Source organism: Coturnix japonica, chromosome 5, assembly GCF_054131305.1.
Source record: "Coturnix japonica strain WE chromosome 5, WE-NBRP24, whole genome shotgun sequence".
NCBI lineage: Eukaryota > Metazoa > Chordata > Aves > Galliformes > Phasianidae > Coturnix > Coturnix japonica.
Window position 1 is genome coordinate 8,264,990 of NC_140667.1, and position 14,061 is coordinate 8,279,050.

General features: G+C 36.8%; 1 protein-coding gene across 25 annotated transcripts in view; it reads left to right on the forward strand.

Moving 5' to 3' along the window:
• SHANK2 (SH3 and multiple ankyrin repeat domains 2) overlaps positions 1–14,061 on the forward strand; it is a 320,253-nt gene that overhangs the window by 266,178 nt on the left and 40,014 nt on the right. For all 25 annotated transcript variants that reach the window (XM_085548205.1, XM_085548207.1, XM_085548210.1 and 22 more), the window contains one exon: positions 12,407–12,542. In XM_085548205.1, coding sequence (XP_085404331.1) covers positions 12,407–12,542 — 136 coding nt within the window. The remainder of the gene's footprint in view (positions 1–12,406; positions 12,543–14,061) is intronic.

Sequence of the window (14,061 nt, forward strand, 5' to 3'; positions counted from 1 at the left end):
AGCTTTTGACAGTTATGATTTGTGAGAAATAAAATACTTCTCATATAATCATGGTACTATAGAATCGTCTGAGTTGGAAGAAATCCTTAAAGATTATCTAGTCAAACTCCCCTGCAATGAACAGGAACACCTACAGTATCAATATCAACTGCTCAGTGCCCTGTCCAAGAAACAGGGCTTCCAATGCCTCTAGTCGAAAACTTCTGTTTTTATTGGCTCTTTCCTCAGTGCCTTTAAGTTCTTAAACCCTTACATAAGAATTGATTTGACAGGTTAAATTCTACAACTCTTTGTTACAAAGCAATTGAAATCTAAAGGGCTTAGATAATGTTTGGTGTTTAACTGCAAGTTAAACTCTTCCTTATTTCTGGAAGTTGGTAGCCATTTCTCTTTAGTGTATGGCAGCATTATCCCTGGCTGTTCTTCCTTTGTTGTGCAGATTACCTAGGCTCCTTTTCTGATCTACCTTTCCTTGCTTTAGAGTTAATTCACATTCAAAAAGATTGAATATTGAACCAAGCTTATCTGGATTTTGCTGTCTGTGAATGGTTTGGTTAGCTTTAATTTTATGCATGGAAAAGAAAACTGGTAACAGTTCTGCAAAATTACTTTTGCTGCTGGTGAGGCTGTCATTCTGTAATAGAAAAGGTGGTGTTATTTTCACTAGTGCTTCATTTGTCTCCCTCTCTTCCACATCCATGTTCAGTTCTGTGGCATGCCTATTTCAATAAAATGCTTCTGATGAGTTGCTGCATTTTTATATGGTCTTATAGCTACAGTGTGTTCCTAAAATGTCAGTGCGTAACAGCACTGATTCATCCAATGCATTGCACAGCCAACTTCTGTTTGTGAAGCAGGCAATTCTGTTGCTAACTTTAGGTATTGAAAGAAAGAGGAGGGCAGTTTTGTGTTCCTTTTGGCCGCCTAGCTAGGAAAAAACAAAAAACATTTCCAATGAAATGTTTTCCACTTGTTTTGGTGCAGAATTTGACTTTGCTGTGTTTCTAAAAGACAGGCTTCATCATCTTATTACCGCTGCAGGCACCCACAGACTTGGAGCAATGCATGAGGCAGAAACTGCTCTACTGGTTTTGCCTTTTACTTGCAACGTTGCTGCCTCAGGACTAGCATTCTGTGTAGGCTAGATGGAGCTGCTTTAAAGGCCAGAAAATTTCCTCATGCTCCATGAGTCATCAGATCAGTAAAAATAGATTTTTATTTCTAAGTATTTACAAATAAAATCAAAGTTAATGAAAGGTTTGTTGGTGATTCTTAACCACTATGACAGAATGCTCTTAGGAGCCTGCTGTTGTATTTCCAAGATGGTTGTTCACAAACTGAAGAAAATCATACCTTCTTCATGTAAAATGTTTTTGTGTTCATGCTTTTGTTGGAGATTATTAAAAAGGTGATACTATGTGCATAGGACGTTTGGACTTTCCTTCTTTGAGGTGGTAATAGAAAGATTTATCATGATGTAACAAAGTTGCTCCTATAAACCAGTTTGCTTTCTTTAAAGATAATGGAAGAGTTGTCTTTTGATGATTCGGAGTTTTTGTGGAGTTAATGTTTGTAGCACTCTAAATATCTATGTATTTGTTGCTGTGTTATAGTTACAGAGGGACACTGATACTCTCTTAAAGTGAAGATTTTCGTTGGCCTTGTGAATGTACTTAGTGAATTCTGACACTCCTCTGCCAAAGTAGATACCAGAGGATCATCCAGTATTGTGTTTTTTTTCTTTAATAATGTTCTGTGCTTCCTAATCAAATCTGTTAGTTTTTCACCTACATTAAGTAAGCCTTAGTATATGCTCTTGAACTGAAGTACTGACCTAAAGATCACTAAGAGAGTCTCAAGCAGAATTGGGACTGCGCTGCAATATTGATGCAGACCCTCATGTTTGTATTAAGTAATCTACCGAAGCTGTTCACTTGAAATACAATTTACCTTAGATGAAAGAAAATTTAGAGTGAAGAAAGGTGCAGATATTTCCATTTTTTTCTTTTCTTTCTTTTTTTTTTTTCTTTTTTTTTTTTTCCCCCCCTTAATATTCAAGATAAGGCAATGGATATAAACTTCTGATTCTGTGTAAGTATTTATCAACCTATACTATTTTTATTACTAAAAGCTCTTAGGATAGGTTTCCTTTATATTTAACAGTGGGCAGATGGTTAGAAATATCAACTTAATGTTGATATAAGGAGGCAGTTGGTGCAGAGATTGCCTTGGCTGCTTTTTCCCAAACTGTTTAGACCCTAAAGACCCAAACCCTGCAAATTGCTTGGATAATTTGCATCAGTTACTACAGTTTGAATAGCTCAGTTTATTAGGGCTTAGGTCCACAGGCATATACTGTTTTATATTTAGTCAGTATGGCTATTGAAGTCAGTGAGTATTTGGATAAAGTTAATTAAAGCAGGACTTTGCTGACTAAAGGGCTGTCTTCCTGTAGTTTAGGTCAGCTGCATGATTTGACTGGGCAAACAAAAGTCAAATGATGCTGTGGTCTTGGAACAACAGATTGTGCAAAACATGGTATTGCCTACAGGCTTGGTAGCTTGACACATTCAAAAACCTTGACCATATAGATAGTAATATATTGGTAAGTATTAACATGTAAAAACATGCTCCTTCTCAACATTAATTACCAAAAACAGATTTCAAGTAAAATGCATTTTACTGTGAAACACTGTGTCTTTACCATGAGGCACTGTCTGTGCTTCTAGTCAAGACAGAGCTTCTTCTGTTAAGTTTTTTGTTTCTACTGTTTGTGGTCTTTCATAAAGGCAGTTGATGTATTGCATACCTGAACAAGGAATGTTAAATTACACTTTCCACCCCTCCGCCCCCCTCCCATTATTAATCTTTATTTAATTTAATTTGATTATATTTGAAGCTCTTTCTTCTGTAGATCTTATTCCTTTGTCTCTGTAAAGGACAAAATAATTGTCTACAAGTTTCACTCTGAGACAGAAATGTTATACTAAATTTTATTCCAAGTTTGCGAGTTTCAACAACATGATGCATGTCCTGTAAAAAAAATCCTGACAAGCGTTTCTGAGTTTAAGGCAGAGTAAAGTGAATTCTAACAGGACTTTAAGAAATATTTACTTTTATGTAAGATTAGACATTCCTACATAAAAAGAGCTAATGTAGCAGTAATTTTTTACTCTTACCAGTGGTGATGCCTTTTCTCAAAAGTAACTGTTTGTAGGAGGACATTCAGATTATCTATCCTTGATGATAACACATCCTGTCAATATATCCATGTGGTCTCTGTAAAGGCTTTAGCTGACTATCTTTGGAATGTATGAACAAATCAGTTTTCGTTACATGCGTAATGCTTAACTTTAAATTGTGTTGCCAGAATAGTGTGCCCTTCGCAAAGGGAAAAGAATATTAGACAGCATTATTAACACTTGTGAACAGATCTGTATTTTGATACACGGTTTAGAATCCTAATGGTCTTTAATGTAAGAATGCAGTGTTTTAAAAATAGAAGGGTAGAGCTTGCTATCTTTTACCTATTGTAAATACTTATCAAGTGGTTCATTCAGAATTCAAATAAAGAACCATTGTCTTCTTAGTGCTTGCATAATTCCACCATGCTCCTGATTTTGAAAAGGATATATTTTTAGGGTTGAATATAACATCATATTTTTGTAAGGAGTTGAGAATTAATTAACTGGAGTCTGAAACATTTACTCAACTTCATAGGCCAGAGTGTGACAGCTGAGTGCTGCTCTCAGGCTGTAACTTGACCAGTGACCGTACCCTTGGGTACCCCAGGACCAGCACTGCCAGCCAGTCAAGGGAAGGGATTGTCCTGCTCTACACTGCACTGGTGTGGCCTCACCTTGAGTACTGTGCACTCTTCTGGGTACCACAGTACAAAAAGGGTATTAAACTATTAGAGAGTGTCCAAAGGAGTGCTGCAAAGATGCAGAAGTGTTGAGAGTAGAAGACAAATGAGGAGTGGCTGAAGTCCTTGGTTGGTTCAGCCCAAATAGAGGAGGTTAATGGGAAGTCTTGTGGCCACCGACAGCTCTTTATGAGGGGAGTGAAGGGCAAGGCACTGATCTCCTTTTTCAGGTGACAGTGAGAGAATTCAAGGGAAATACCATGGAGCGGTGACATGGAATGGCCAGGCTGGCTATCAGGAAAAAGTTCTTCACCAGAGGTCAATGGGCATGGGACAGGATCCCCAGGGCAATGGTTGCAGCCCCAAGCTGCACGTGTTCAAGAAGTGTCTTGGTGATGCTCTCAGATATAGGGTCAGCTACACAAATGAAGCTCCTAATGAACAGCTCCAAGAATAGGTTTGGCTTAGATTCACAGTCTCTCCCAAATGGGTCTTGTTCTTTGCGTGGCCTGGAAAAGAACCATCTCAGAGGAGCTGACAGGTGCAAAGGGGCAGATGCTCATGTAGCACCACCAACAGGATAATTGCCCAGGGCTTGTCAGATGCATACAGGCCTGCTTCTCCCACTGGGCCTGGTAGGAAGGTATATAAGTTAACTTCTGAAGCCATTCAATTATAACCAATCGATAGAGTGATTTGGATTAAAACTAGACTCCTTTTCTTTCCTTCTGAAGTCAGTTTGCCAGCAGGGCCTCACAAAGCTGTATTGACTGCTGGAAGCAGCAAACTGATACAGTATGTGTAGCCAGCAGGGGAAAGCAGAGGGGAGGAGGCTGTTAAACTTGCTTTTCTACTACAGAACAGCAGCCTGAATATGCAGCTAGGATTGTATTTATTCTCTTCACATGAAGAAGCAGTTTGCTCTTGACCTCAAAACCACCCACATCAAATGTGGATGACAATGGATATGTCAGAGAAACGAGGTGAAAGCAGCTGCCAGTTGCAATGGTTAAGCAGTTTTGGATTTTCATGCATGCTTTCATCTGTGAAGGGCAGATAAGCTAGAGATGTCTCATTAGTATAAGGGTGACCTCTGGCTTGCTATTTTTGGTACTCCGAGGTCAGCTGACTTTGTATTGTAACGTATAGGCTACAATAACAGCTGGGATTAATATTAAGATACTCTGTTGCACTTCAAACTTCATTTCAGTGTTACTGAATTTTAAATTAGAAGATATTTTTGAGAAGCATGGGAATTTGCAAATATATATATATATAATATTATTTAATATATATATTAACATTAATACACATATATACATATATATATATATACATATATAATTTAACATTAATAATTAACAGTTTAATATCATGGACTTTATTTTAAGAAAAACAGAAGCAAATGTACCACAAGCTGGACAAGCACCTGGACAATCAGGTGCTAGTGAAACTCAGGGATGCCAAGTAAATGAATGCTGAAAAGATACATAGAGTAACAAATAAATACAGTGACAATAAAACTAGGGCAAGAAGTTAGATGCATTCTAAATCCAACCTCTGTGGTTAAATTTGGCCACTGCCATCCTAAAGACCACTGTAGGCCAGCTGAATGGAATGTTTGGCTCTGGTGTGGGGTTATCAGGTCATTTGAGAGGGTGGGGGGGAAGGAGGTGGTGGGAAGTGGCATCTTAAGTTGTGCTCTGACTCTTTCTAGCTATGAGCCTTTGAAGCTTGTTGCCAGATGAAATCCTCCTGTCTAATACATAGTCTGATACCTGTTCTGGGTGTGCAGAATTGAGAGGTGGTCAGAAACCTGCTCAGACAACCACTGAACTTCTTTTGCTTATCTTTGACATTCCCAGGCCATCAAATACTTGTACTTCTAAACTGGTTGAAACATCAAGTATAGGTCACAGCCTTTTACTGCCTCATATCAGTATATACACACTAGATGTAATACTTTTCTGAAGGTTCCTCAGAAATAGAAACATTTTCACATGTGTGTATGAGAGTGTGAAACAGATGTGCAGGATTAATGTGTTTTTATTCCTAGGAGAAGTTACCACATGAAAAACTGCTACTTCTCACACCTGAAAGCCATTGGACAAAATCATCCTAAGTGTAATTTAATTGATTACATTACAGTGCAGTTCAATCAACTGCAATAAAGTTAATTGAACCTCTCCTAAGGAATGTGACTTAAGCCAAATGATTCAAAGTAGTACCAAGGTACTGATTAATTGAGGCAATTATTTTTAGTAGGAATGGGTCCAAGTAATTGAGTGATGCTTAAATGTTCTGTATAATGTGGTCTCACGAGGACAGTAGTTGCTTACTTTCAGCAGATTTCAGTTCAAGTATAAGTATAAATACATGCAAAAATTTTAGATTAAAATACTAGATTTTAGAGACTTTACCTTCCAAACTGTGACATGGGTAAGGTATGAGCAGCATGCCTCAACTCCTCTGCTGTTCTTGTAGTGTGTTTGTTTAACTCTGTCTCCAAACATAACCACTGGGTTCTGCACAGAAACATTACTGTTGTTTTGTCTTTCTTGGGAATTTTTTCAATGGGACAAAATGAGATGCTATAAAGACTATTACTGTAAAAACATTTTTATGTTTTTTTCAATCACTTAGTTCTTCTAGAGAGGCTGAATTGTTTTACAGTGCCCTTAATTAAAGTAAGAGAAGTTCCATTAGAATATTCAGCTGTGTTTTCTTGTTATGCTTTTATATTTGCATGTATATGTCCATGGTCACTTGAGCAGAATTCACAACTCTTCTGAAAAAAGATTGGTGCTTTTACAGTTTTTAGCCAATGTTAGAATCAAATATTTTGTTGCTGAATTTGAAATCATATTTTCCGCTGACCATATGTTAATAGCTCCACAAGTGAAATGTAGACTAGGTGAAATGCAGGTGAAAAGTAGTCCATCTTTATAAGGTAGCTTGAATGGTGCAGTTAAAACAAACGAAAAAGTTAGATCCACCACCACCAATCAAAACTAGCCAGTTTTGAAGTGCTGCTCAGCAGTTGTGTTCAATCTAGGCTTTTTTATCTTTTTTATCATAGATTATTAAAAGTCTTATTTAGCCAAGAGAGGAAATTATTCTTACCTGGTCTGCTTGTAGAGCGTGTGGAATGTGTAGAGTAAATAGTCCTTTAGGCTATTGACAGTTTGAGCAGGAAAAAAATAAATGATGGGTATAAACAAGTCACACGCGGACCTGGGGTGAAAATTGGAAAAAGTGGGGTCACATCAGAGGTTCTGAGTCTAAATGGAATAACAAGAAAAAGAATTCAAAGTAGTTCCAAGAGGGAGCTTGGTTTAATGTTAAGAAATATATTATGTGATGCAGTTGCCATGACGACAAAAGAGTCTGGAGTTTATGTTCTGAGGTGTCTCTTCGTTCCCATGCTTCTATCAGAAATAGATGTTCTTAAGTGCAGCTGAAGATTAGCAGGGCTGGTGCTACATGAGGATATGATGAGATGCAGGCTAAAGTTCTCCTCGACAGCATGGCTCAGCAGTCTCCAGGCAGAGACCAGGTTCCTGCTGCAGCTCAGAAAACAACAGCTTTGCTGCTACTAAATCTCTTGCAGGAAAAGTCTGGTGCATGGCTGGAGCAGCCCTGGGGACCTTATGTTTCAGCCCAGTATTCCGCCAGGAGAGCCTGCCTCTCTCCTTTATATCCTTCCATGAATTAGAGCCACCAATGCAGGCACATCTATAAATAAGTGCATTTGTGACATGCTCAGGTGGTGTCGTGTGCACAACTCTGGTTACTTGAAATGCAAAAGTGTCAATTGAGTCTACAAAACTACTTGTATGCTATTTGGCTGGTACCAATTGTAATTGGGTTAGTGCGTATTAAGTTTATAAACACGGTGGATTTATTAAAACCTGTGTAGGCAGGGGTTTGTAACTACGTATCATAGGGTTTGGTCTTATTTTTTGTTTTTTTCTTCACAAGCAGTTCAGTGGATGGGAAGAGACACTTTTGAGAAGTATTTGAAACCACAAGGTGGATTTATTCACTATTGCACCTCTGATATGGTCACTGTGAGCAAAAAGACCAGGTTTTGTCTCCTTAGTTAACATTAGAAATGACTGATTACATTTTTCACTGAGAATGTTTTAATAATGGGAGAATTAGGATGCTGCATGATGTATTGAAGAAAATAAGATATATTTATATATTTAGTAATAGAACAGAATCTGTAAAGGTCTCTTTGTCTGATAGTGTTTTTTCTTTTGCACCTTCCTACGGGAAGGCTGCTCTGATGAATATCTTCCAGCTCATACATCTGCTATCCCACAATATACAGGTTATTTTATTTTAGTTTAGTTTTTCAATCTATTGCATGGTTATACATTTGAGGGGGGGAAGGATTTTAATACAGCCTGTGCCATTATTCATAAAATCTACCTAACATCTCCAGGAGGTACATAAACAGTGCTCTTTACCAAAATTCCACATTCTTTAATAGCAGTATTTCTTCTTCACTCTCCTAAATTTGTTCATATATGTAAGCTGGATAAATGCATTTAAAGTGTGAAAAGTCTGTTTTATAATCAAATACTGACAAAAGAACAAACTTACACAGTGGTATCTTTTGTACAAGATGGGTACTGTAAAGAATAATCCCCGGTTTCATTTTCTTTAAGATATGGATAGGCACATTTCTTGGAGGGAAGGAGGACGTGTTCATGGAAGTTTAATGTTCATCTTTACTGCTACAGTACATTTCATGAGATCGCCCATAAGTGACTTTGCTGTTTTCCATTCAGACTCACTGTAAAACAGTTTCTAGGATGTCCTTATCCTTTTTTTCTAAATTTCCTTCATTTCTTAAACTGTTGTTGTTCTCAGTCTTGTGTGCATATCCCATGTGTTATCTGGACTATAAGGTTACCTGGGCAGAAATAACTCTATCTTTGTAAAGTTCCAGAAAAGTTTATTGATGTTGTGGGAGTTCACATATCATCTATGATTCTTTTGATGAATACCAGCCCCAAAGAGCTGATATGTAGTGTGTTCTCCAAGAGGGTGCTGGGGGGGATGAAGGACATGTTTGCTGTAGTCACAGTGGTGTAAAGGGGAAAAGAGACACAGTGCACTGTTTTTTGTCTTGGGGAACTGAATTGCTCATGCTCAAGTATTTTGCATAACCATAGAAACACATTATAAGGCAAGGATGTGAGTAACAGTTTTAGTGAGCCAATAGGAAGGGATGAAGCCACATAACCATGCGGAGGTGATGATGGGTATTAATTGCTGTCTTCTCTGACAATTTGGTGTTTTAAATGTATCCAGAAGTACCTGGATTAACCACATGTGTGTACCTCCAATTTCAACTGCTGACCGTTTCACCTGAATCTTCCCTAAGAACTGATCTCCAACATAAACATAGCTTTGCTTGCATTTCTTTTGCATGAACTGCCTTTAGATGTAAGGTGACTAGTAGCAGTGCATCACGTGGGGCAAAGGCTGAGCAGCACCATCTGTCTCCTGCTGTCACTGACTGTTTAGCATCAGGGTTAAGTCATGTATAGTACATGAAAGAAATGTTATAATTCATGTGGCGAATACTATTTCAAGGTATTGAAATACAATGTATTAGTAAATGATCTGGAAAATGTAGGTGTTGAAGGAGTTTTTCTGATTTCTGTCTCTAATTATTACACTGAAGTAATAATTTTGCCATCTTGTAGCATTCTACTGATCTTAAAAACCAGTGTGCATTGATTATATGAAGTAGAAAAGGTGGAAACATAGGTGATGGCATGTAGGTGAAAAGCTTGTCATACATAAATAGAAAAATCCCCCAAAATACAAGTTCAGCTTGAGAGGTCAGATTTACATTATTTTAGGAAACTGTAAGTTCTGTGAGTTCATATTATTTAATTATTAGTTTCTTAAATTCTTAAATCCTCTCAAGTTTGGCCAGTAACTTCTGGCTCTCTGGTTGGTTTTATCCATATGATGACATAGTAGGTTTTCAAGAATATTAAGTTCTATGGGTTTTCTTGAGGCCTGGAAATGGATGTTTAGCTTGTTGTATGGCCAGCTGATAGCAGTATAGCATGGAACAGGCCATAGCACATAACTACAGTTGTTTATTTTTACCTGTTTTTTTAAGAGAAGGGAAGTAGTATAAAAATTTTTGAGGAAGAAGTAAAAGAAAAGAGGAACATTACTTTTTGCAGTAAAAGGTCACAAAATATGCTGAAAGATAGGGTTGAAGAAATTATTTATACCTGAAAATGTACTGAAACTATCAAACAAACCTACTAGAACACTGGTGTGATGCTACCTAATGTTCACTTCTACTGTCACTTAGCTTTCATATAGAGTATTCAAGCAAAATCTGAATCTGAAATCCCAATTCCTGTTGACAGCTTTGGTTTTGTTGTTGCTTTTTAATGATGCTAGTTTTACCCGCTGAGCTTTTAAACACAGTGATCTATGGATCTCCTATCAGTATTTTTATTGTTGTAAATGGAATCTTTTTGGTTCCAGTTTTTGTAACTGTTCCTTTTAAACAAGGCTGCTATAAGCAATCATTTAGAGATTCTGTTTCTGAGACAGCTTTAAAAAAATGTGGTATATATTTGCTCTTGCTCTAAATGTTAAGTATCATTGCACATGATGATGTGAACAGATGGTATGCTGCATAAGCTGTTCATCATTTTACACATTTATCACTTTATATTAGTGAAGTGTACATGTTTGATTAATATTAACTTTTTATGTATTTGGAGTTGTCTATTTTTTGACAGAATTAAGAGGTATATTCTAATCTGTACAAACTTAAAGTAATAATAGAGTTGATTCAATCTCTACTTTTGAACTACATCAATCTTTTGATTGTGGAAAAGCATTACCTGGTTTAGGTTTAAATATTCAGAAGCATGGGGTTAACTGTTCCTGCTAAGAATGTTTTAGAGAATTTAAATGTCATTGGTCCAGCTGAATAAACATTGTATCTTGGAATTAAGCACCAGATGCTAAGAAGGTGTAAAATAAAACAGTAACAGGTCCTCTTCAGATCAGTATTCCTTTATATCCTCCACCTACAAATTGAGAGAACTTCATATTTGCCTGCTCAGCGGGTCTGGATGTTCAGCATGTGAGCATGTGTTACACCTACATCAATTCAGACAAAATTACAAAGGCATCTCAAAAGGCAGCTCAGGCTTATGGACATAGCACATGAGTAATGCTTTGAAACCTTTGACTGCTGCATTGTTTTGAAAATATGGCTTACCAAGACATTATTTTGTCGTAATTAATCTTGTCTCATCTAAAACCTGGAAAAAAGTGGAAGTCGTCATGGATAAGAAAATGATGTCTAGTTGTAAACCAGTGCATGTAGTTCTGCTAAATGGCAATAATACTTAATGAGAGATTTTGCTCTAAACTGTAAATTTTTTAGAGTGTGAGATGCTCAGCCTGTCAGAATAAATAGAGGAGGATAAAAACACTTACTTTGAAAATGACTGTTCATTTTGGAAGGCGCTGGGTGATCTTGGTGAAATAGAACTGAGTCAGTTGAGCTTTGGATAAAGTTCAAATTCCCAGCATGTATCCTGGCAGCATCTCATCTTCAATGATTCTATTCCTTAATATCTTTTATATTCAAATAACACATGGCTGCAATTATATGCTGCGATTGTTCAGATTTCAAATAACTTTCAGCAACTCCTTTTTAGATTGTATAAATAAATACTTTTATCCGTGCTTATTTACAGGTTTTTCTACCCGTGTTTTCTTATGTGCCTAAAAACAACTGTTAGGGAAACAATTTTATGGAAGAAATTATTCTGTAGTACTAAGAATTACCTAGGGACTGTATGTTTTAGAGTTGAATGTTGAATTGCAGTTGAAGTTTAATTGGCATGACCATAGTGGCTGGTCAATGTTTCATCTTTTATCATTAAAATTATTCCAGAATGCAATAGCCCTTTTGCCTTTGCTTCCCAAACACCAGATCCTTCTAGAAACTTGCAGAAGGGAAATTCTGGGAAATGAGGAAAGGAGTGCTTCAAATAAAAGAATGCCTCTTGAACCTCCTGTTTCATTTCAGGAAAGAAAACTGTGGTTCCTGGATGATCTGAAAGGAAAAGCTATAAATATCTCCTTTGTTATGTTAAAGAGAAAGATGCACGTAAACATTGTTGCTTAATGCCATGGTGAATAATGGCTATCATTTAAGAAAATATTTTAGTGTATGAAATACAGAATTTTAGCACACCAATTGTTGCAAATAAAACAAGTAGAGGGAAATTTCTGGTTAAACTCACTATGTGTTTTGTTGTTTTAACTGGTAATTATAAGTAAATTAATTGCATATTTCTCTTTCTGTTATCACACCAACTATATGCTGTTTCCTAAATATATGTTTTCATTAAAAGACAGCAATTAGACAATTCTGAATCTTCCTGTTCTTTCTACCTTGTGCATTTAAAAACTAAAAGGAAATACATTCTTGATGTTTTGTTCTAAAAGAATTATTTTCTGTCTTTGCAGGTTAATAATGAGAATGTTGTGAAAGTTGGCCACAGGCAGGTGGTGAATATGATCCGACAAGGGGGCAATCACCTAGTTCTAAAGGTTGTCACAGTAACAAGGAATCTTGATCCAGATGACACAGCTAGAAAGAAAGGTACATTTTTCTCTTTTCCTAACGGAACTTTTTCAGTCTTGCTCCACATAAAACATGCTATGGATACAATTCTAATTTACAAACGTCTCTTTTTAAATTTGTAATGCTCTTTTGTTTTAGAATAATTTAATTCTGTTTACTTATGCATTCATGTGTGACAAGAAGGGTCATTGTCCATGTCACTGTCATGCTTGTAATGGAATTTTGCCTTTGTGGATCTTTTATATAACATCAGTTGAAGATACAATCAAATGTCTTGACATGAGTGTCTTGTGGTAATGATGGGAAAAAAAACCACAAAGAACAGATTGTCATTTATTAATTAATTCCAAACATACTTGAGGTTAATTTGACTCCACTTGGACTTAATGAGAATTTACAGTTTTCCAAAAATTTTTTAAGGAATTCTGTAAGGTTAAGAAAAGCAAGCAATGTATTTTGACTGAATTTGTGATGGAAAAACAGTATGTTAGAATCAGCAAATCATTCTAGGTGAAGTCAAAGTAGAGGGGTTGTTCCAGCCAGGGGGAATTCCCTCTTTCTCCACTGAGTCAAAAACATGCATGGGTCCTTATTCTGCCACTTGGCTGATAGCAAGAAAGCAGCAGCTCCTGCAGGGTTTTTTTGGGTTGTTTTGATTTTTTGGTGGTTTTTTTGGTGTTTGCTTTTTTTTTTTTTTTTTTGGTTTTTTTGGTTTTGGTTTTTTTTTTGGGTTTTTTTTCCATTCTCTTTAATAGAGATTATGTAGAGCTTCTGTTTATAAGCTCCTTCAAGTACTGGTAGGCGCACTTCTCAAGCCATCCCTCTGGATGGCATCCCTTCCTTCTGTTGTATCAACTACAACACTCAGCTTGATATAGTCTGTGGACTTGCTGATGTTGCAGCTTTCCTGAAAAATTTGTTATCTCTTTTCGTGTCGGGCAAGAGCAGACTTCAAACTGGATTTAGTATGTGTAACACTTTTGTAGTATGTACTGTATGTCTGGTACTGAGCTCAAGCAATGGTTTTGTGCTCTCATGACATACTTTTGTTTAAATCTCGTTGAGAGGATGATGATGGAGCTTAACAGGGGAAAGATGATGCTCGTGTAGTGTATATAGGTGATACAAAAAGAAAGTTGTCTATTTCCCTCTCTCACACTTTCTTGTCCTCAAACTGCTTTGCTACCTTTAGTCAGAAGAGCGTACGTAGCATGGTGTATATTAGTGATACTTCTGAATCCTTCATGTTTTTTCTGGTGTCCCAGTGTCATTTCTATTTACTGCACAATTCCAGCTTTCCTGTCAACATTGCCATAATCTTTTCTGAAGGTACTCCCCTTTCTGACCTCTGGAATGGATTATATCAATATGTTGTCTGGTTTGGCTACATTTGAAACTAGCAGAAAACATTTATTAGCAGGATGCTAAAATTGATGCTGGTCCTGTGCTAAATGATTGCCTTGGTATTTTAAACTTTAGTTTGTGTTCTTTATACTGAGGATCACCTGTTTTCTCTGGTCTCGGTGTAACTATAAAA